This window comes from Macaca fascicularis, chromosome 6 (genome assembly GCF_037993035.2).
Source record: "Macaca fascicularis isolate 582-1 chromosome 6, T2T-MFA8v1.1".
Taxonomy (NCBI): Eukaryota; Metazoa; Chordata; class Mammalia; order Primates; family Cercopithecidae; genus Macaca; species Macaca fascicularis.
This window is the reverse complement of record NC_088380.1, coordinates 35,121,425-35,142,349: the sequence shown is the minus strand read 5'-3', so window position 1 is coordinate 35,142,349 and position 20,925 is coordinate 35,121,425. Positions and strand designations below refer to the sequence as shown.

Sequence of the window (20,925 nt, the reverse complement as noted above, 5' to 3'; positions counted from 1 at the left end):
AAAAATAGTGTCAAAATGATTCAGTGTTGTTAACTGCGATCTAAATGCAACCCGTTTGAAGAATAATGTACAGGTAACTGAAGTAACCCATTTAAAGAGTAATGTTAGATAAGATACAGCAGTACCATACGTGATTCCAAGGAATGCACTCCTTCCTGATTCCTGTCTTCTACCCAACTTCATGTTTTACCTGAACCCTGCTCAAATATACAGAAGCAAGCAATGGTAGAAAGAAACTTCCCCTGATGCTTCCAAAACATCCATTTAGTCAGCATTTTTTAGAGTTCACCATGGGCTGACCACAGCAAATACTAAGTTCTCTTTCGAGGAAGAAGCATCATGCCATGAAAAAATCACTAGAATGGAAGACCAAAGCTTTGGCTCTGGACATTGTATATTCATCCTCGAACTCCTTGACTCGGAGAAACTGGGACAATATGGGCTCCAGATGTCATCCCAGCACTACTGCTGCTGATGTGGCATCCCCTGCCCTTCAGGGCTAGGAGTACTGGGTTGGGTTTGATTTAAAAAAAAAAACAAAAAACAACCAAAAAAAAAACCAGCTTTATTGAGCTATAATTGACATGCAAATAACTGCACCTGTTCACTGTATACAATTTGATGAGTTTGGGATTTGAGTTAGATTTCTCTCGTAAGGTCTAAATCTTTGTCATTATCCAATCTGGCCAAGGGGTTTTCAAGCCTTGAAAACCCCCACTTACACTCCATGGCAGATGGTACTTGTCCGTTTTTAGAAATGATCCTTCTAGCCTCAATTTGTGAATCACTAATGGGTCCAGGCCAGGTTGATTGTCCTTTGCAAGGTCCTCGGGTCATTTACAGAGATAAATTTACAAACATCCATCTAGAGAGATACTTCAGAGGCAAATGATAGAAAAATAAACCTATCTAGATTACTTTTTTCCCCTTGGCTAGGAGGATCCAGGAAGTCAAGGTACAAACTCTTCTGTTGATAAATCATGTTCTGGAAGCAGGTGGGTGCCTGTGTTCTAATAATGAGAGTCGATGTCTTGCTGTCTCAGTTTCTTGGATTTTGATTACTCATGCTTACACACCTGCTCTGAGATCTTTGACTCAAGTCTTGGACTTGCTCTTAGAAATGCATACTTGGAATCTTTGACCTCCACTTCGACCTCCTGTTTCTGGCCCTTTAGTTTATTTATGATTCCACTGTAACCAAGGGCATCTTACCCATATCCTTTCCAGGCTAGATCTTAGACCTGCCTGACTGCCTGTTCTCAACCTCCTGCGTTACTATCCCAGCCTTTTTGTTACCCAAGAGACAGCATCCTGAAACCTTCCAGGATGGATATATATATACACATACACACACACACACACACACGTATATACATACATATGTACGTATGTATTTGTATATATATGTATATATGCATATATATGTGTGTGTATATATACATATATACACTTTTTTTTTTCTCTTTGAGACAGAGTCTCGCTCTTGTTGGCCTGGGCTGGAGTTCAATGGCATGATCTCAGCTCACTGCAACCTCTGCCTCCTGGGTTCTAGCAATTCTCCTGCTTCAGCCTCCCAAGTAGCTGGGATTATAGGCATGCCCCGCCATGCCCGGCTAATTTTTGTATTTTTAGTAGAGACGGGGTTTCACCATGTTGGCCAGGCTGGTCTTGAACTCCTGACCTCAGGTGATCCGCCTGCCTTGGCCTCCCAAAGTGCTGGGATTCCAGGTGTGAGCCACCAGGCCTGGCTATTTTTTTTTTTTTTTTTTTTTTTTTAATTTTAAGTTAAAGGTAACAGCAACAAAAATAACCAAATGAAAATTTTTAGGTTTTTCAAATTTTTATTTTATTTTTTTAGAGACAAGGTCTCATTCTGTCACCCAGGCTGGAGTGTAGTGGCACAATCATGTGCTCACTGTGGCCTCAATTTCCTGGGTACAAGCTATCCTCCTGTCTCAGCTTCCCAAGTAGCAAGCTCCCTCCACCATGCCTGGCTGCTTTTTAATTTTTTTATAGAGACAGGGTCTCACTATGTTACTGACGCGGGCCTCAAGAGATCCTCCTGCCTCAGTTTCCCACAGTGTGGGAATTACAGGCATAAGCCACTGCACCTGCCCTAATTTTTAGTTTAAAGGTAGGAGCAGAAATGCCCCAAGGAGGAACAAACAATGAACCATGCAGATCTAACTCAAATCCCAGCACTACTGGAACCAGAAGGTGAGCTGGCTACCTAAGTATGCTCTGCTTTGTTTTCTCCTACTTACAAAGAAAGATGACACCTTCCTCTATTTCATACGCTTCAATCTGCATCTAAGGTATAGCTTCTGTAATCATGAACATATTTTTAAATGGAAGCAAAATTTTTGTGAGTTTTTTGTTTTACCATTTTTTCCTTAATCAGCTGAGCTACTTTCTTCTGGGATTGGGCTAATTTCTCTTTGGGATGAGACATACAGTCTACGGCCTTCTCCTCTTCTTTAGCTTTAGTTTCCTCTTCACTCTCTCCACATCCACTGGTGTGATACAACTTATCTGTTTGCTGGTGAGCTGGGATCTCGGTTTGCTGTGACCTGTAGGTATGAGAGAAGGGATTCAGGATTTAACCACCTTTGCCATCTCAAACAAGGTAAAATTGAAGGCATAGCTCTCCCAGCTGGGGGATAGGGACATGCTTTCAAACATAAACTTGAAGGAATAAAGCTAGGCAGTAAACTCACATCACCCTCAAAGCTTAGCATTAAGACAGCAATGTGGTGGTTCAAATGAAGCCTAGTTATAGAGGTGCAGCTCTACTGCTTACTAATCACATGACCCTAACCAAGTTATTAATTTAGTTCTCTGTAAAATGAGAATATGAATGCCTACTTGATGAGGTTATGGGATTAAATGAGATAATACTCATAAATCAGTTAGCACACTGTGTGGCCTTTTCTAAGTGTTCCTTTCATGTTAGCTATTAGTATATCATTAGCTCCAGGACAGGACTGCTTCTAGAAATGAGGGTGTTGAACTGGAAGATCCCCAGGAACATCTGTGTTCTAAAAATCTGATCCAAACAAGGAAAAGAAAATGGATATAATGAAATAAGGGAAAGGGAACCAACATTTTGAGGCTAGACTTTGCATGTCTTCTTTCTCATATCTTAAAAGCTTCAACATGTGATGGCCAAGAAAAGAGGACATGGGTCCCACCAGAGAGAGTGAAGGAACCCTATACTACATCAAGTGCAGGGCCAGAGGAGAAATATCCTTAGTTGCGTTAAAAAGAACTATATCCTAACATTGCCAGAAAAATCAGTAAAGTGCTGGAGAAGAAACAGAATTTTGAGATCTTAGGAGCAACAACAGAAATTTTAAGTATAAATAAGTCTCCCAAAGGACTCATCTTTGTACTCACAATAACTCAAAAGTTCAGCCACTGAGTAGTTTTGAAAATAAAATTTACCTTTCTTTTCCAGTGATTGCTTAAATTGTGAATGTTCAATGTGTAAATAAAAGAAAAATTCAGAAAAGCACAAAAAGCTTAAAGAGTGAAGGTTCAATGTTTAAATAAATGAACATTCAGAAAAGCACAAAAAGAAAGTAACTGCCACGTGTAATCTTTTACACCAGGTTTGAAAAATGACATGCTAATATTCTTCTAGAGTCCTATTCTAATTAACTTATCAAGAGGCACATGGGCAAACCAGGTTGTGTAGATAGGAAAGCAACATTTCTTCAGGCCCAAGTGCAGGCAGGCTTGCCTTCTGCCCACAGCTGAGCATGCTTTCAGTAGACAAGCTAACTTGATGGGACAGCCAAGGAAGGTTGGCGATGTGACCTGATCAGAAGACAGGTGATAAACTTCCTTTTCTCTGCCTGGTGAATTCCATACTCCACCTTCAAGATGCAACTCAGACGTCATCACTCCTGGAAGTCTTTCACTGGAGTAGCAATAAAGGCAGCCTCCAAAGGGCTTTCAAAAATTTCCCCCAAACCGCTAGTACACTGTGGGGTTTTTTTATTGTTGTTTGATTTTTTTTTATTGTTGTTTCTTTGGCTTGTTTCTGAGCATTCTTTGCCTCCTGGCAAAGTAAACTCCACCAGGGCAGGGGCTGAGCCTCATTTGTTTCTGAAAACCTGATATCTGGCTCACAGTAAAAACAAATAATGGCCTGTTAAATGATGAAAAAATGAATGAGAAAAGAATGTGCAGTTTTTAGAATGTTTGAAAACTATTGAGGAGAGAAGAAATCTGTGGCAAGAGATCATAAGTCGGCTGACTCTGGGCATGCTGCCTATAAGCTAGCCCTGCTCTGCACGGAGCAGTTAAAAAATAAAAAAGAGATCATACCTCAATAGAAAATTTTGCTTAAGCTGCATATTTCACAGACCTAGAGCAGAAGTTAAATCTATTGGAGTCACCAAACAGATTGCTAATTATGGGTATTAAAAATTATAAGCCCAAAGTATTTTAAGTTAAGCCTTGAATAACATTAAGGTAAGACCGAAGGTAGCAAACTTCAACCTTAGGGACTTCAAAGGAATGATAAACATTGAGGTCTTGACAAATGATTTGAGAATGTAAATCCCTGAATTAGCTTTGAACGTCGTGTTATAAAAGGTGAGAAAGATGGCTAGAGAATCCTGACCAGTCAGACATCTCAAAGGATGGTCAGAAGAAAAAGAAGAGGAGATTGAATGGAAGGTCTGCCTTGCCAGGCTTATAACTTATTCCATATGTTACCATCTTAAATAGGAATTCTGATTAGTAATGTTCAATATAAATTATCTGATTATTTCCCAGATATTTTACTGTGAACATTTTTATGAACTTCAATTTTTATAGTCACATAACCCTTAACATCAAGATATTTTATGAATTTAAACTTATGCAATCCAGATGGGGCACAGTGGCTCACACCTGTAATCCCAGCACTTTGGAAGGTCGAGGTGCGTGGATCACTTGCGGTCAGGAGTTCGAGACCAGCCTGGCCAACATGGTGGAACCCTGTGTCTCCTAAAAAATTCCACAATGAGCCCGTAATCCCAGCTACTTAGGAGGCTGAGGCACGAGAATAGCTTGAACCTAGGGGGCGAACGGTGCAGTGAGTCAAGATCATGCCACTGCACTCCAGCCTGGGTGACAAAGCAAGACTCTGTGCAGGGAGCCAAAGGCCCGTGGGACGTGATCAACTCAGCATTCCACTGGAGACGATATGATCAAACAGCAAACTGTTTATCATGAATGCAGGATGTGAGCAAACTCACCAGTGCTCCTGCCGACAGAAGGTTTGCTGGAGGCAATCGCTCCCTGGCGCTGAGGTTATCTACTGTGACATCTAGAGCCTGTTGTTCGAGGAATGCAGTCTTGCAAGCCTACTCTGGACTGAGCAGCTGACCCCTCTTCCACCCCCCTTCTCACCATCTCTTTTGCCTAATAAATATGGAGGGCTGTGTACAGCTCAGGGCCCTTGTCCACTAGAGGCAAGGTGCCCCCTGACCTCTTCTTCCAAATATACTCTTTTGTCTCTTGTCTTTTATTCCTGCGTTCAGCCCTCCTTTGTTCAGTCCACCAGGGATCATGGCAGGTTACATAGGGACCCCCAAACAGCGACAGAATCTCGTGCTCCACAACTCTGTCTCAAAAAAAAAAGAACAAAATGCTATCCTATATGGCAACTACTAGCCACATGTGGCCATCAAGCACATGAAATATTGCTAGTCTGAATTGAGATATGCTGTAAATGTAAAATATGTGCTGTATTTTAAAGAGTATAAAAAGATAAAATATTTCATTGATAATTTTTGCATATTTTGTATATATTGAAATAAAGAAAATATAGTATTGAAATTAAATTCATATGTTTCATTTCACCTTTTAATATGGGTAGCAGAAAATTTTAAATTACGTATGTGGCTTGAGTTATATTTCTATTTGATGGCACTGGTATAGAGCGATGGTTCCCAGCTAAGGATGACTTTGCCCCGAAGGGAAATCTGGCAGCGTCTGGAGACAGTTTTGCTTGTCACAACTGGAGCTAGTGCTACCGGCATCTAGTGGATAGTGGCCAGGGATGTGGCTAAAAATCCTATAGTATATAAGACAACCCTCCACAACAAACAGTTATCCAACCCCAATGTCAATAGTGCAGAGATTGAGAAACCCTGGTATAGAGAATGGTTAAAGAATGGACTCTAGCTGGGCACAGTGGCTCATGCCTGTAATCCCAGCACTTTGAGAGGCTGAGGCAGGAGGATCACTTGAGCCCAGGAGTTCGAGACCAGCCTAGGCAACATAATGAGAACCCATCTCTACAAAAATGTAAAAATTAGCCAGTTATGGTGGTGTGTGCCTGTAGTCCCAGCTGCTCGGGAGGCTGAGGTGGGAGGATCTCTTTAGCCCAAGAGGCCAAGGCTGCAGTGAGCTGTAATTGCACCACTGCACTCCAGCCTGGGTGACAGAGCAAGACTGTCTCTAAAAGCAAAACAAAACAAAACAAGAATGGATTCTAGAGTCAGAATGCCCAGATTAAATACCACTTACTAGCTGTGCAACTTTGGGCAAACTCCCTAACATCTCTTTGATTCATACTCATCTATAAAATGTACCAATAACAGTACCTCCTTCACAGGGTTTGGGGGGATTAAATCAGCTAAGATGTTTAAGGTACTTAGAACAGAGCCTGGTACAAGTATGTGCTCAATAAGCATTAGACAATATGAAAGTTTTATTTACTGTTTCATAAAACTTAATTTTCTCATTAACTTTGTTATAGCTAACTCTCTACAACTTTGCCAATCTTGTTATAACTAATCTATTTTTATTTTAAAAACTTCTAAAATCTCCTTAAGTCAGGAAAAAGCAATCTTCTATCATGCATAGGCTGTAAATACAAACAGATAATATAGCAGAATCATTATTAAAGCACATCACAGAAAGACAACCTTCTTTTTTTTTTTTTTTTTTTTGAGACAGTCTCTGTTGCCCAGACTGGAGTGTAGTGGTGCAATCTCAGCTCGCGGCAACCTCTGCCTCCAGGTTCAAGCTATTCTCCTGCCTCAGCCTCCTGAGTAGCTGGGATTACAGTCGCGCGCCACTACTGCACAGCTAATTTCTGTATTTTTAGTAGAGACGGGGTTTTACCATGTTGGCCAGGCTGGCCCTGAACCCTTCTCTTTTATATAATGTTCATGCAAAGCTCCTCACCCAGGTTTGCCTTAAGCAGGAGGTCCCAGTGTTTCAGCCCAGTGAGTACCTGTGATGTCAAAATTCTGTGATACTTACATACGGAAGCAGAAATCCCAGTCGATGTCATTGCTAACAGTTGGGATACGGATGGGGCTGGCTTGCATCTTCTTCCTACCAAGAATCAGGTAAGGTCAGCTTTGGGAGAAAAGGCTGGGTGTCTGTTCTGTTTTCCCCCTCTGGGATGCTATTAACATTAAACTAAAACTGCTCAAATATATAACCCATCCTAAATCCACAGACTACGCATACTCAGATATGGAGACCGCTGGAAGACAGACGGTCTTTAATTTGCCAAATTAAATGTCAGTTAAATTTATTTCCCCTAATTTCAACTCCACCCTACTTCTCCAAAATCCCTGGCCTTTATGTCTCAAAGCAAGCACATTTACAGCTCCTGGGTCATCAAAACTATGGTCACCTACTCAACTCAGATATTGTTTTTGCAGGTCTGACGGCATGATGGATTTAAGCAAAGCAACCAGTTCTCAGTGGTAAACGAAGCACAGTGTGTTGGTTAATTCTGCTTTTTTTCGCTGGGGTCATTTCACTAATTAATAGCAGATTCTAGTAAAGGGGTCACAAAGCGGGTACAGAGGCTCACGCCTGTAATCCCAGCACTGTGGAAGGCCGAAGCAGGTGGATCACCTGAGTTCAGGAGTTTCAGACCAGCCTGGCCAACATGGTGAAACCCTGTCTCTACTAAAAATACAAAATTTAGCCCGCTGTGGTGGTGCACGCCTGTAGTTCCAGCTACCCAGGAGGCTGAGTTTGTAAGTATCACAGAATTTTGACATCACAGCCGGGAGGCTGAGGCAGGAGAATCGCTTGAACCCGGGAGGGGGAGATCGCAGCAAGCCGAGATCCCGCCACTGCACTCCAGCCTGGGCGACAAAGCGAGACTCCATCTCAAAATAAAATAAAACAATAAAATGAAATTCATGTGTCTGTTTTAGCTGTTGCTGTTAGATGATGGGGGAAACCTCGGAAGCACATGACGAAAAATGTGATTTCTAAATACAGTATTTGTGAAATTCAACTCTCAAGGAAGGCTATGCCAGGCGCTTAAACCAAATCCAAATCGAACGCAGTTATTTACTGAACGTTAACATCCACCAAGTAGCCTCTCATTTCACCCTCCAGAAATCACTCATTCCCGCCGACCCCTGAGTGGCTTTCTGACCCAGGCTCCAGAGCATCCACTAACCGAAAATCAGAAAGGGAGACTCACTAATTTCTCTTTTTAACCTCCACTTTAAACACTATGCCCACAGCAAGGCGTTCTGATCTCTCAAACTTCCGGACTCTTTTCCTATGATGTTCCGCATGGCCCTGAACACTAAACTCTGGTCCCCCACTCAGGTACGAATCGCTCCTCTTTTCCTGCTGTGGTTCCGCGGTCACTCCGTTAAGCCCTGACGCCACAGGTCGGGCTCTGCTTAGCACTGACCCTGCTGCGGAAGCTCTAAGAGAACGCGCGAGTGCGCACAGCATACCTTGCCCAAGGCGGGGAATCCACGCCCCGGAACCAGCCTCCCCGCTCCCTCAGCCCGACTGCGCGGCTTCTTCCCGCTGCGTCGGCCTCCTGATCCTGGCCGATCTCGGTCCGGGCGCCAAAGCGGTGCCTCGCAGAAGTTACACAGCCTGCGAGGTCCCCTTTATCTTCCGCAACCCAGGTTCCGGCCAAGGAGACAATACCGTTGCCATGGGGACGGAACGCTACGGGCCTGCTACGAGCGCCTGTAGCCATAGCGACGCGGGGCGCTTCCGGTTCGGAGAGACCCTGTCGGCTAGAGCCTACAGCAGCTCTTACGGCACCCTCCGCTTTCCCGTCCCCGCAGGCTAGACGCTCACGGCGTCCGGCTAGCCCCAAAACTGGCCTCTGCATATTGTATCTCACGAGACCTTACCACTCGGAGGTGAAGGCATAGGAAGAGAAGATACATTCCGTCCAAAGATGGAAGGGAGCACTAGGCCCCACGACCCTACCTATTTAAAGCTGCGACGTGTGCGGGCTGGATTCGGCGACGATCCCTTGCTACGGAGCACCCCCACAGCTCCTCGGGAGTTTTGTTTTCGTGGACCCCAGAGGAAAGGCTTAGATATGGCTGTTGACTGTGCTGGCATCGTCTGTTCTACCCAGTCAGATTGGAGCTAGGCCTGGTTAGGAAAGCGGATTGCAGGAAGTGAGTAGGCTAAGAAATCAACTACTCTAAGATCTGCTAATGGTTAGCTGTTCAGCGAGGGAGTCGGGCACATTTAGCACTTAGCCCTAAATAATGCAGCCATATCTTACCCCTTCGTTGGCCTGGAATACACAGTGTCTGGAATACACAGTGTGTGTAATGCACAGAAGGAGCAGAGGCAGTTGTGGCCATACCCAAACAGCGCCAGCTCTTAACAACGCTATGTTGAAGGATGTTATTATGAAACCTATCACAGACTAGGCCTATGGCAAGTCAAGTTGGAGTGAATGTGTCCCAGTTGTTTTCAGAAAAGAGCAGACTAGGTAGACAGACAAGGAGAACATTGAGAATGTGACAGATGGTATTTACGTTTGGTGTTTGTTATTTCCAGCTCGAGGATGGAAGTTTAATTGCCATTGATCCAAGACTGCCAAGAAAGCCTTTCTAGGGTTAGCTTGGAGGAGTTATTTAAATGAGTTTGCTTGAATATCTCTTAAGTAAAGCCTGTATGGTCTGTTAACTCAAGATTTAAATCAGTACCTTCGAGCTCCATAGTCACAATTTTGGAAAGATTCCTCCACTTCCTCGTTTTTCCTAAGAAAACTCTCAGCATGGAACAATGATGACAGCAATGAACTTGATTTCAGAATGTCAAGGTTCTGGTTCTGACAAGTGTGTGGGTCCCAGTTTTCTTGCCTATACAGTGAAAGTACTTGTACCACTTAGTTTCTGAAGCTCCTTCTGGTTCCAGGTTTCTGTAAGGGGTAAACGATTTTTGTGACTCCATGAACAGTATTTAACATGTATGGCGGTAAAAAGGAAGACTCTGTTTCCTGTTCTCCAACATTTATTTCTCTCACCCCTTGTTAAGTTGGTCATCAAATTGAAAGGTTTTAGTGTTCTTTCATTGTAGGAAGTGGCTATGGGATTGTTTCTAAGTATATTAACGGTAATGTCTTCTAAACCTTTGCTTTTGCTGATAATTGTGAAGGGAAGTGGAACCAGAACAGACGCTGAATTCCCATTCCTGAAGCTAACGCTCTGATTCGGCCTCCATTTCATTAGCTCTGACCAGAAGCACGTTGCCTGCATCTGTAAAAATTATAAATCAAAATAAAAGAACTTTGACGACTTTTTTTTTTTTTTTTTTTTTTTTGAGACGAAGTCTCACTCTGTGGCCCAGGTTGGAGTGCAGTGGTGTGATCTTGGCTCACTGCAACCTCCACCTCCCTCCCGCATTCAAGCAATTCTCTTGCCTCAGCCTCCCAAGTAGCTGGAATCACAGGCCAGTACCTGTGCCCCTACCATCTGGCTAGTTTTTGTATTTTTAGTAGAGACAGGGTTTCACTATGTTGGCCAGGCTGGTCTCGAACTCCTGACCTCAGGTGATCTGCCTGCCTTGGCCTCCCGAAGTGCTGAGATTACAGGTGTGAGCCACCGTCCAGCCAGAACTTTGAAGACTCTTGAAGTTCTGTGGTATTTTCTTTCCTTGCCACGTTAACCCTGTCCCCCAAATGTAAGCTTTAGTTGTAGTATATACACTTTTTAGGTTTGTTCACTAACTCTGGGGTGGAATCCCACTAATCGAAGTGGATAGTGCTTTTCCACTGTGTGTATTCACATTCTCTCCCCTGATCTGGAGGTAGAGGTGGCAAGTATTGCTACTGCAGAAATTGCATAGAGGAAGCAGTCTGGAGAGTTTTCTAGGCTCTTACAACCCCAAATCAAATATGATTATCTCCAAACTATTCTATCTCCAGGAACTGTGAAATTTAAGGCAAGGAAATCCAAATAAACTTTCTCTTGGAACACATTGTTAAGGCCTCTCAAGAGAGGGTTAGATGCCTTGCTTCTGAACTCCCGCAGTATCCTGTCCACAAGCTCATCCTGATTCTCACATTGTACTGGCATTTCTGTTTATTTGCAAGTTTCTCCAGTCTCCATACATCTATCCTTCCAACCAGACAAAAATATCTGTGGAATACCTACTATGTGCCTGATAATGTTACAAGCAGTAGGAAAGCAAAAGTGAACAAATAAGAATGATTTTGCTTTCCAGGAATTTCTGTTCTACTAGATGAAGAAAAACACAGCTGCTAGTAAACAATAGTGTCTCTGCAAGTTACAAAAAGGCATAAGGCTTAGGAAGTATGCCGCAACATTGTATGAATTTGGGAAAAGCCTCTTCTTCCAGCCAGACTCAGACCGCTGCTAAGGAGTACAGCTTTGGGAACAGAGAGTGGGCTGGAATTCAGGACTCACTCACTTCCTTAGCTAGATGAGTCACCTTAAGAAAAAGTGGGCCAGGTGTGGTGGCTCATGCCTGTAATCCCAGCACTTTGGGAGGCTGAGACAGGTGGATCACGAGGTCAGGAGTTCAAGACCAGCCTGGCCAACATGGCGAAACCCGGTCTCTACTAAAAGTAAAAAATTAGCTGGGCGTGGTGGCAGGTACCTGTAATCCCAGCTACTCGGGAGGCTGAGGCAGGAGAATCGCTTGAACCTGGGAGGCAGAGGTTGCAGTGAACCGAGATTGTTCCATTGCACTCCAGCCTGGGTGACAAGAGCAAGACTCCATCTCAAAAAAAAAAAAAAAAAAAAAAAAAAGGAAAAGAAAACGAAAACGTGATAAACAGTTATGGAGAAAAATAAAACCAAGTGAGGGATCTAGAAGGTGATGTGGCCATGGCGGGAGGGGTGTGCTATCTTACATAGTGTGGTTAAACAGGGCCTCTCTGACAAGATGACATTGAGAAGAGACCTCAAATCGTGCAACAAATTGGGCAAATATCTAGAACATTCTAAGATGTTAACAGCAAGTGCAAAAGCCCTGAGGTAGGAGCAAGTTTAATGGGGTCAAAGAACAGCAAAGGGCAGTAGGAATGAGGAGGAAGGAGACAAAAGACTGTTCCAGTAAAGTAGTGGGGCACTGGGTCATGGAGGGCCTTTTAGGCAATCTATCTGTCTAAATATTCATCTACCCACTCAGTGAATACAGAATACCTGCTGGTAGCAGGCCCTGTTTGGCCAGCTATGAGCTCCTTGTGAGCAGGAGCTGTTATCATTGAGCCTTTAGCATTCAGCACAAAAACATTTAATAAACTACAAATGACCTTTAGGAACTCCACTAGTAGAGATTCTGGCCTACCTGTGCGCATCAGTTTCCTATTGTTGCTATAATAACTCACCACAAACTCAGTGGCTTAACAAACCACAACTTTATTGTATAATTCTGGAGGTTGAAAGTCTGAAATGGGTATCACTGGGCTAAAGACAAGATGTCTGCAAGGGTGGCTCCTTCTGGGAGCTCAAGGAGAAAATTTTTTCTTAACCTTTTCCAGCCTCTAGAGCTTGCCTGCATTCCTTGATTTGTTCTCTTCATCTTCAAAGCCAGCAGCAATGCAGCGTCTTCAAATCTCTGACCCTTCTTTCCATTTTAAAAGACACTTCTTGTTATACTGGGCCCACCTGGATAATCTTATTTAAAGGTCAGCAGATTAGCAGCCTTCATTCTATCAGCAACCTTAATTCCTCCTTGTCATGTAACTTATTCACAGGTTAGATTCACAGCTAACGAATTCACAGGTTCTGAGGATTAGGACATGGACGTCTTTGGGAGGACTTATTCTGCTTACTAGAGTGTGTAACTTAAATGCATGGCTTTAAAAACATATGGAGGTGACACATAAGGAGCCCGCTTCTCCTGGCTGTTAGCAGCTTATATCATTGGACTGTGTCCTGCTCCTTTCTGTCCCTTACTGATGTGGTTTGGCTGTGTCCCTACCCAAATCTCATCTTGAATTCCCACGTGTTGTTGGGGGAACCTGGTGGGAGATAATTGAATCATGAGGGTGGGTCTTTCCCGTGCTGTTCTTGTGATTGTGGATAAGTCTTACGAGATCTGATGGTTTTAAAAACAGGAGTTTCCCTGCACAAGCTCTCTCTTTGCCTGCTGCCATCCATTTAAGACGTGACTTGCTCCTCCTTGCCTTCTACTATGACTGAGAGGCCTCCCTAGCCATGTGGAACTGTAAGTCTATGAAACCTTTCTTTTGTAAATTGCCCAGTCTTGGGTATGTTTTTATCAGCAGCATGAAAATGGAATAATACTCTTATGTATCCGCCACTGTAAAATCTGGTACATCCAGTTAAGATTCTTGGATATGCTGTTTCTTCCCATTTTAGAGCCTGCTTTATAGTAAGTATGCAGGAATATCTCTTTGCTTTCCTCCTACTCACCTCGTGGGGGCTTTACTCCTCAAAGAAGCCTTTCCATCTACTGGAACCCATATTGATTGTTCCCTTGCCCAGCTCCTATGGCTCACTGAGCCCTTTTTCTTTTGTTTCTCAAATATGTCACACACTACCATAATGCTTGACAAATCTCTGCCCTGATCTGGTGAACAGAAATTGCTACTCTTGTGAATGCCCTGGTTCTTTGGTCTATGGCTTTTTTCCAGCTCACTCTTGGCCTTGCAGTCTGCCTCTTAATTTTGCTCAAAAAATGACTCCCATCTTTGTTGGATAATATTTCTGCTATTGTCAGCACCCAATATTCTTGTTATGCCACATTGCAAAAGGTTGTGCTTTGACATGTTCAGGGAGTGTTTTCCCCTCACAGTGTATCATGTGTTTATCTTAAGATGGGTGGGTTTAGTCACTAAAGGCTTTGGCATTTGTCTTGAAGTGTATGTAAGGAAAACAAATTAATGACTCTTATTATTATTAACCAACATGAAGGGAAAGGCTATTCTTTCTCAATGTGATGATATGAACAATATTCATTTTTTTCCTGCCCATATCATATCTTGATGGAAGCTAATGTAAAAGTGAGCAATTTGAAAATTCAAAAAATCCTTACACGTGTAAAGACATACAAACATACATAGGATAGTCATTGTATTGTTGTAGCTGCAATACTGGAAGCAATTGAATGTCCATAATGTGGAATTATCAAGATAAAATATAGCACAACCATACTATGAAATTTTATTCAGCAGTTAAAAAGAATGAGATGTGTATGCTGACAGAGAATAATCTCCAAGATATTTAAAGAAGAAAGAAAAATACATGCCTACATGTACATATAGAGAGAGAATGTCATCGAAGAAGCTTACTAGATGTTGCTTCTGGGGAGATGCACTAAGGATTGGGGAGTAAGAGAAAGATTTACCTGTGGTTCCTTTCACTTGTCCTACAGTCTCAGCTGCTATCTAATTGTGGAGGCAGGAGAGTTTCTTTTCATATCCTGACTTTGCCTTATGAAGCGTTTCTGTCCATCAGAGATGACTGGTTTGGGTTTATCTCAGTTTCCTCCCCAGCTGAGTGTCCCCATGAAGTCACCTTCTGAGTTGTCTGGTTGGCCACAATTGAAATAAAAGGTTCAATTGGGTATCACACACATGCTTTCTTTGAAATAAAATTTCAGTAATATAGTAGGATGGCACAATGAAACTGAAGTAGAGGTGGTGGAATCATGTTGTAAGTGAAGGGAAATGGCCTTGTAACATTGGAGTATGAGAAACAATGCTAACTCCTTAAGTAATTGTACCTATTTCATGTCATTTTAATTATGATTTTAACCTGTAACAATTTTAATTATGATTTTAACCTTGCCAGAATTCACCTGACAAGAGTTTTGTCAGGAATGAATTGAATTATCTTTGTAATGGGGCAGGAAAATATATTTGGATTTTTTTTTTTTTTACTATGTGTATGTTTTACTTTTTCAAAAAAAGCAAGAAGGAAGAGGGAAAACAATCCAGTGGAGGCTTCCAAACAGTTAAAAAGACTGCAGATTAAATGAGAGGAATTGTGGATTAAACGACTGTGATTCAACTGCCCCAAAGTGGCTGATACTCGGGGCAGAGCTCAGGGTGAATCCAAGAGCTGGGAAAAGGAAATGATGTGAGACTTTGTGTGGAACAGTGCGGATAACTCACACCAGCTGAGCATAGCACAGGCTAGAAAACCCATCACACTGAAATGCTGTTGAACTGATCTTCAGAAGCCACACAGAGATGCTTCTGAATACACCAAAAATCAACACCAGAAATGCAAAATGAAACAAGTTTATTATTTTCTCCAATAACTTCTGTAAATTACAAAGACAAAATACTAAACTACAGCATATAACTTTTCAATATTTAACCAGAGTACTCGTAATAAATACGCATCCGGAAACAAGATAAAAGGCTACACCTCGTCAGGCATCCTACAAAAATGTCTCAAGTTTTATATACTCTGCAGCATTTCTGTGCGGGGGCAGAAGGGGCTGTTTTGTATTTTCTGAAGTCCTGTGACAAAAGGTCCTTTCACATTTCTTTGGAGCATTTTTGAAATTGCTTAACTATAATTAAACAACTTAAGAAAAGTAACACCAAGCTTTAAAGCCATTTTTGCTTTGCTGTCATTGGTCCTCATCCAATACAGATCAACATATTATCCAGCACAGCCAAGCACCCACTGAGCCCAGGCAGCCCTGTAGGACGTGGGCCCTGTCAGAGCAGGCCCTGCTTTCGGTTAAATACTTTGGAAAGTCCTGGATTCTGTCTCTCTCCCTCAACAAGACTAATGCCATAAGGGAAGCTGCAAGCATGTTAGAAACATTTTTAACCTGAAAGTAAAGTGAACAGAAATATTTTTTCCCGAGACCTCTGCTATGCACCATAATATTACCATATCAGGGTTTTTAGCTTCAAAGTTGAAAAACAGATTGTTACTAACAGTCCTTCCAGAGATCATTTATGGGCGCTGGTAGAGTCAGGGCATTCAAAAACATTCAACGGGTAAAAAGAGGATTTGCTAGATTCAGAAATGCGCTACAGTTCTGAAGACACCATGGCTGAAAGTTCTGGGGTGTTGGTGGCAGCTCATAGAAGGTCTGGCATACATAACTACCTTTTGCTATAGCTGAAAACTTTAAGGAAAAAGTTACATTTTTAAAAAGTCTCAAGCATGGCTACCTAAAAAGTATTTTGTTAATATAATCTGTAATTTCACTTATTTAGGGGTTTAGATATGAAAACATCTTTATGAGCCAATAAAAATATTACAGAGAAAAAAATACTTTTACAAAAATTGAGGTTAAGAACTATGAGGCATTTCTTTTGGCTGTAAACACACAGTTTACTGTCCCTTGTTGAAACACAAATGTTTGGATTTCCTGAGCTTCACGGATAACAGTAGGAGGCAAGTTTGCATAGAAAATTTGCAATATGTCAACAATTTACTTTAAAAAAAGAACTTTTAAGGACAACTTGCTTTTGTTTTTAAGTTTCATATTTTAGTTAATAGCGCTCATCAAACTGAATATTGATAAGCACGGTGATGAGATATATAAGGCAGATGGGAAGAAAACATGGAATTAGAGTTTGTAAATCCACACGATACCATGATAAAGGGTTTTAAGCAGACACTTCATAACTAGTGCCATACTAATTTAGTTAGAAATTAAATCATGTTTTGGAATTGAAAGCCAAAGGCAAAAAGAGCTCTCATGTGCTGAATGGCACTGCCCAAGTACAGCAATGGAAGGAGCATATTCACTGCAGGAGGCCTCAGTACATCACTCGGTGGTGATGAAGCCACTCAGCCGGTCAGGTATGGAGGAGGGGGCCCCCCTGCCAGCATCAGGACCAGACCTCTGGGCGTGGCTGATCCCAGCTCTGGAATCTGAAGGGATGATGGGAACTTTCACCTCTGCTGGTTTGAAGTCTCTAAGTAGTTCTGAGGCAGGCAGTCTTCTCCTGGGATGAGTCCTCAGAAACCTTTGGAAAGGGAAGAAGCTACGCTAGGCCACAGTGCATACCACACATGAGAACAATGGCAGCGGCTGCCACCAACTCTGGATCTAACACAAAGACGGATGACAAGGGGGGCAGTGTCCTGCCAAGGAATCCACTTTACTTCTTTTGAGACTGGTTTTTACACATGGTAAGGATTTGCTTCAGTACTTTCTGGACATCTTCATCCATCTGGCCCTAGGATATTCAAACACAAGATACTCATTAGAACCTAAATTAAGCCATGGGACTTTCTTCTCTGGGGAATGAGATGGCTGACTGCAGTGAAGATCTGGGGTATTTTCCCCCATCTTTCACAGGAATGTCAGCCCTATCATTTCCCAAATTTCTATGAGAAACTGAGTCAAAGAAAGCGTCCTGCCTTCATCCAGCTGGAAGATGAGGTGGCAGTGTCTACCAAAACCCTCAGCAAAAGCTATCTGGGGTCTCAGTTGCAAATGTGAGTCCAGCAGCCAGAACACCAAGCATCATAGAGCCAAGGTAACTCTGAGGAGATCAGCATTGCTGGAAAATAAAGCCCCGGTCCTCCCAATGGAGGACCACATTGTCCCTCATTCCTCAATAAATGATGGGACGGCAGGGCGTGGTGGCTCACGCCTGTAATCTCAGCACTTTGGGAGGCCGAGGTGGGTGGATTGCTTGAGCTCAGGAGTTTGAGACCAGCCTGGGCAACATGGCAAAGCCCCACCTCTACAAAAAATATAAAAATTAGCCAGGTACGGTGGTAGGTGCCTGTAATCCCACCTACTTTGGAGGCTAAGGTGGGAGGATCACTTGAGCCCGTGGGTTGAGGCTGCAGTGAGGCAAGATGATGCCATTACACTCCAGCCTGTGTGAAAGAGTGAGGCCCTGCCTTGAAAGATGGGGCTGTTCCTGGTAAACAGGGCACGAGGCTCCTGACACGGAACCCAAAGCAATGCAAAAGGCATATTCGGGCTTTCCAGTGGAAAGGATTCTCCTCTAATTCTTGTTCATTCCACTAGTGAAATGTGGGAGTTCTGTCAACATCTGCTGCCATATTTCTTTAGGATGTCCAGAGACTTCAAGGGGCATAACCATACCTGCACAGCATACAGAAGATGCATTCTGTAAACTGATATGACCTCCTGGTGGTGTTTCTTGCATTCCTAGAAAGGGAATATTTCACATTGTTAATAAGCTTAGGAGATCTTTAAAGAACAAAAACAAAAAACTATGAGAAAGCTGCAGTCAAATGCTCCCCCAAGTGGTCCCCTCCACTTTATGCTAGCATTGGAAGTTTCTAAAATTGTTGTGGCCTTACTGGCTTGTGTATTTCTGAATACTTGTCAATAATCTTAGGGAAAAGAGTCTTGGTATGTCAACTCTAGAAAAAACTGTATAAAAAGGAATTATTATAATCCCGTTTGGTTTTAAAAATATATGCACTTTGGGAGGCTGAGGTAGGCGGATCACTTGAGGTCAGGAGTTCGAGACCAGCCTGACCAACATGGTGAAACCCCGTCTCTACTAAAAATACAAAAATTAGCCAGGCGTAGTAGTCGGTACCTGTAATCCCAGCTACTCAGGATGCTGAGGCAGGAGAATCGCTTGAACCTGGGAGGCAGAGGTTGCAGTGAGCCGAGGTCGCGCCACTGCACTCCAGCATGGGTGACAGAACAAAACTCTGTCTCAAAAAAATAAAATATATATATGTGTGTGTGTGTCTATATATATGTGTATACATGTGTGTATATATATGTACACATACTTATGCAAATACAGCTACATTAAATGTAAATATTGCAAGGAAATACATCAAATGTAAAAAGTGATTATCTCAGAGTTATTGAATTATGGAAAATTTTTATAGGAACTTGTTAAAGACTTTTCTGTATTTTTCAACTTTTCTACAATGACCAAATATGTACCAATTTAATTTTAAAGTCTATTATTTTTAAGGGAATTATTGATTACCCACTATATGGCCAGTGTTATATAATCCTTGGGGAGCTCAATTACTTAGCTCTCAGTGTACCAAGGAGGCAAAGAGGCTGGTGGCCCCAGTCTCCAGTGGTTCCTCAATACAGCCGCTGATGCTTCTATTTCTCCTTGTTGAGCTATTATTCCAGTTCCTCTCAGTGGCTGTTTCAGGGGTCTTTATCTCTGAAACTCTTGTTCTAAGAGCCTGTCCTCTCAGAACATGATGAACATCATGAAAATTGAGACCATCATATATGGATTACTTCAAAAATGTACAAAAGTCCATAATACCCATTCTTCCTTCCCTCCATCAGTGTCAGAATATGAGGTATCTTTCCTCTTATTAAGGGACACTTTAAAACCCGTCCTTTAAGTTCACACCGTAAGAAGGCACATTTGGCACTTCTCTGTGTTGTTCCCTCCCCACCTTTCAGCAATCCCTACTCAATTATTTATGATTTTATCTTTAGATCTGTCTTCCTTTCTATCCCTGCTTCTGTCATCATTTGCTTGGCTTCGATATCTGTGCGAATAATCCATCTAACACCTGAACCTCTCAGTTCCTCAACTTCAGCTTTAATAACGTGCTCCTCTTCGGTTCAGCAACTCCTCTCATGGCCGTAGCCCTGCGTCTGTCATTACCACCTCTGAAATCTCAACTGAAAGCATCCCTCACCCTAATCACCACTTCCCATCTTTCCAGCAAACTTGCTTCAGGCTTCCCCCAACCCCTGCTGCGACTGCTTAGCCCCACCAGATACCTATCTACTTACTCACTTTTCTAGCAGCCAGTCTACTGCAGTCCAGATTCTACCCTCCTCCCCATTCCACTGGAATGGTTCTCACCAAGGTTCCCAAAAGCCAGCTAGTCCACGTGTCAGTCCTTGCTGAGTAACAACATATTCTTATTCAGGCCTTCAAGACTCAGCACAAGTATAACTCCCGTAGGAAGCTTTTCATGACTCAGCAAGATTGGGTAGACACATTTCCTTTGTATGCCCATGGTATGCTGGGCATCTCTTTGTTGATAACTTTATATAGAGTATAAACTCCATGAGGGCAGGGACTGAGTCTTATTCATTTTATATCATCAGCACCATGTATAATACTGATGTATAGTAAGAGCTCAAACATATGTTGCATAATTATAAGAATTACTGTATAAACCAATAGCACTTTACCTAAAAGTCTGTAATGCCATTTTATCAGAAACCTGACCTCACTACATTTAGGTCTATTCTGAAGAAATCATCAAATCCATGTTCTGTTTGTATATGGAAGCTAGAGACAGTCCAGGACAGACTAACTCTGGTTTTTAGGTAGAAAACGTAATGTACCCATGCCAACTCAAACCTTAACAGATACTGTGGTAAGCTAAATAATGGCTCTCGAAAGATGTCCACATCCTAATTCCCAGAACCTGTGAATGTTACTTTATATGGCAAAAGGCATCTTGCAGATGAAATTAAGGGTTTTGAAATGGAGAGGGAGATTATCGTGGATTATCTAGGTGGGCTTTAGGTGTAATCACAAGGGTCCTTATAAGAGGGAGGCAAGAAAATCAAAGGCTGAAGGAGGAGATGGGAAGACTGAGCAGATGCTGGAGTGATGTGCCTCGAAGATGGAGGAAGGGGCCATGAGCCACGGAATGCAGGCGGCCTCTGGTAACTGGAAAAGGCGAGGAACCAGCCCTGCCAACAACTTGAAGTTAGTCCAGTGAAAGCGATTTTGGACTTCTGTTCAATGCAACTATAAAATAATTCACT

At 42.5% G+C, this 20,925-nt stretch overlaps 2 protein-coding genes across 23 annotated transcripts in view; both read right to left on the bottom strand.

The window, feature by feature from the left end:
- TTC23L (tetratricopeptide repeat domain 23 like) overlaps positions 1-8,926 on the bottom strand; it is a 59,363-nt gene extending 50,437 nt beyond the window's left edge. For 6 of the 11 annotated variants that reach the window (XR_001491284.4, XR_012413610.1, XM_045393597.3 and 3 more), the window contains exons 1-3: positions 8,724-8,926; positions 7,267-7,341; positions 2,384-2,570 (exon numbers count right to left, since the gene is read on the bottom strand). Coding sequence is in view for 7 of the 11 variants with exons in the window: in XM_045393597.3 (XP_045249532.2) it covers positions 2,384-2,570; positions 7,267-7,334 (255 nt within the window). In the remaining 4 variants the exon portion in view is untranslated. Of the gene's footprint in view, positions 1-2,383; positions 2,571-7,266; positions 7,342-8,458; positions 8,601-8,677 lie in introns of those variants that run through there. The other 5 variants (XR_010587338.2, XM_073993281.1, XM_073993280.1 and 2 more) reach the window with 2 other exon arrangements.
- Positions 8,927-15,468: 6,542 nt separating this feature from the next.
- RAI14 (retinoic acid induced 14) overlaps positions 15,469-20,925 on the bottom strand; it is a 174,686-nt gene continuing 169,229 nt past the window's right edge. For all 12 annotated transcript variants that reach the window (XM_065546146.1, XM_073993273.1, XM_005556679.4 and 9 more), the window contains 2 exons: positions 18,280-18,345; positions 15,469-17,395 (listed from right to left, as the gene is read on the bottom strand). In XM_065546146.1, the coding sequence (XP_065402218.1) occupies positions 17,318-17,395; positions 18,280-18,345 (144 nt within the window). In that variant the 3' untranslated portion in view covers positions 15,469-17,317. The remainder of the gene's footprint in view (positions 17,396-18,279; positions 18,346-20,925) is intronic.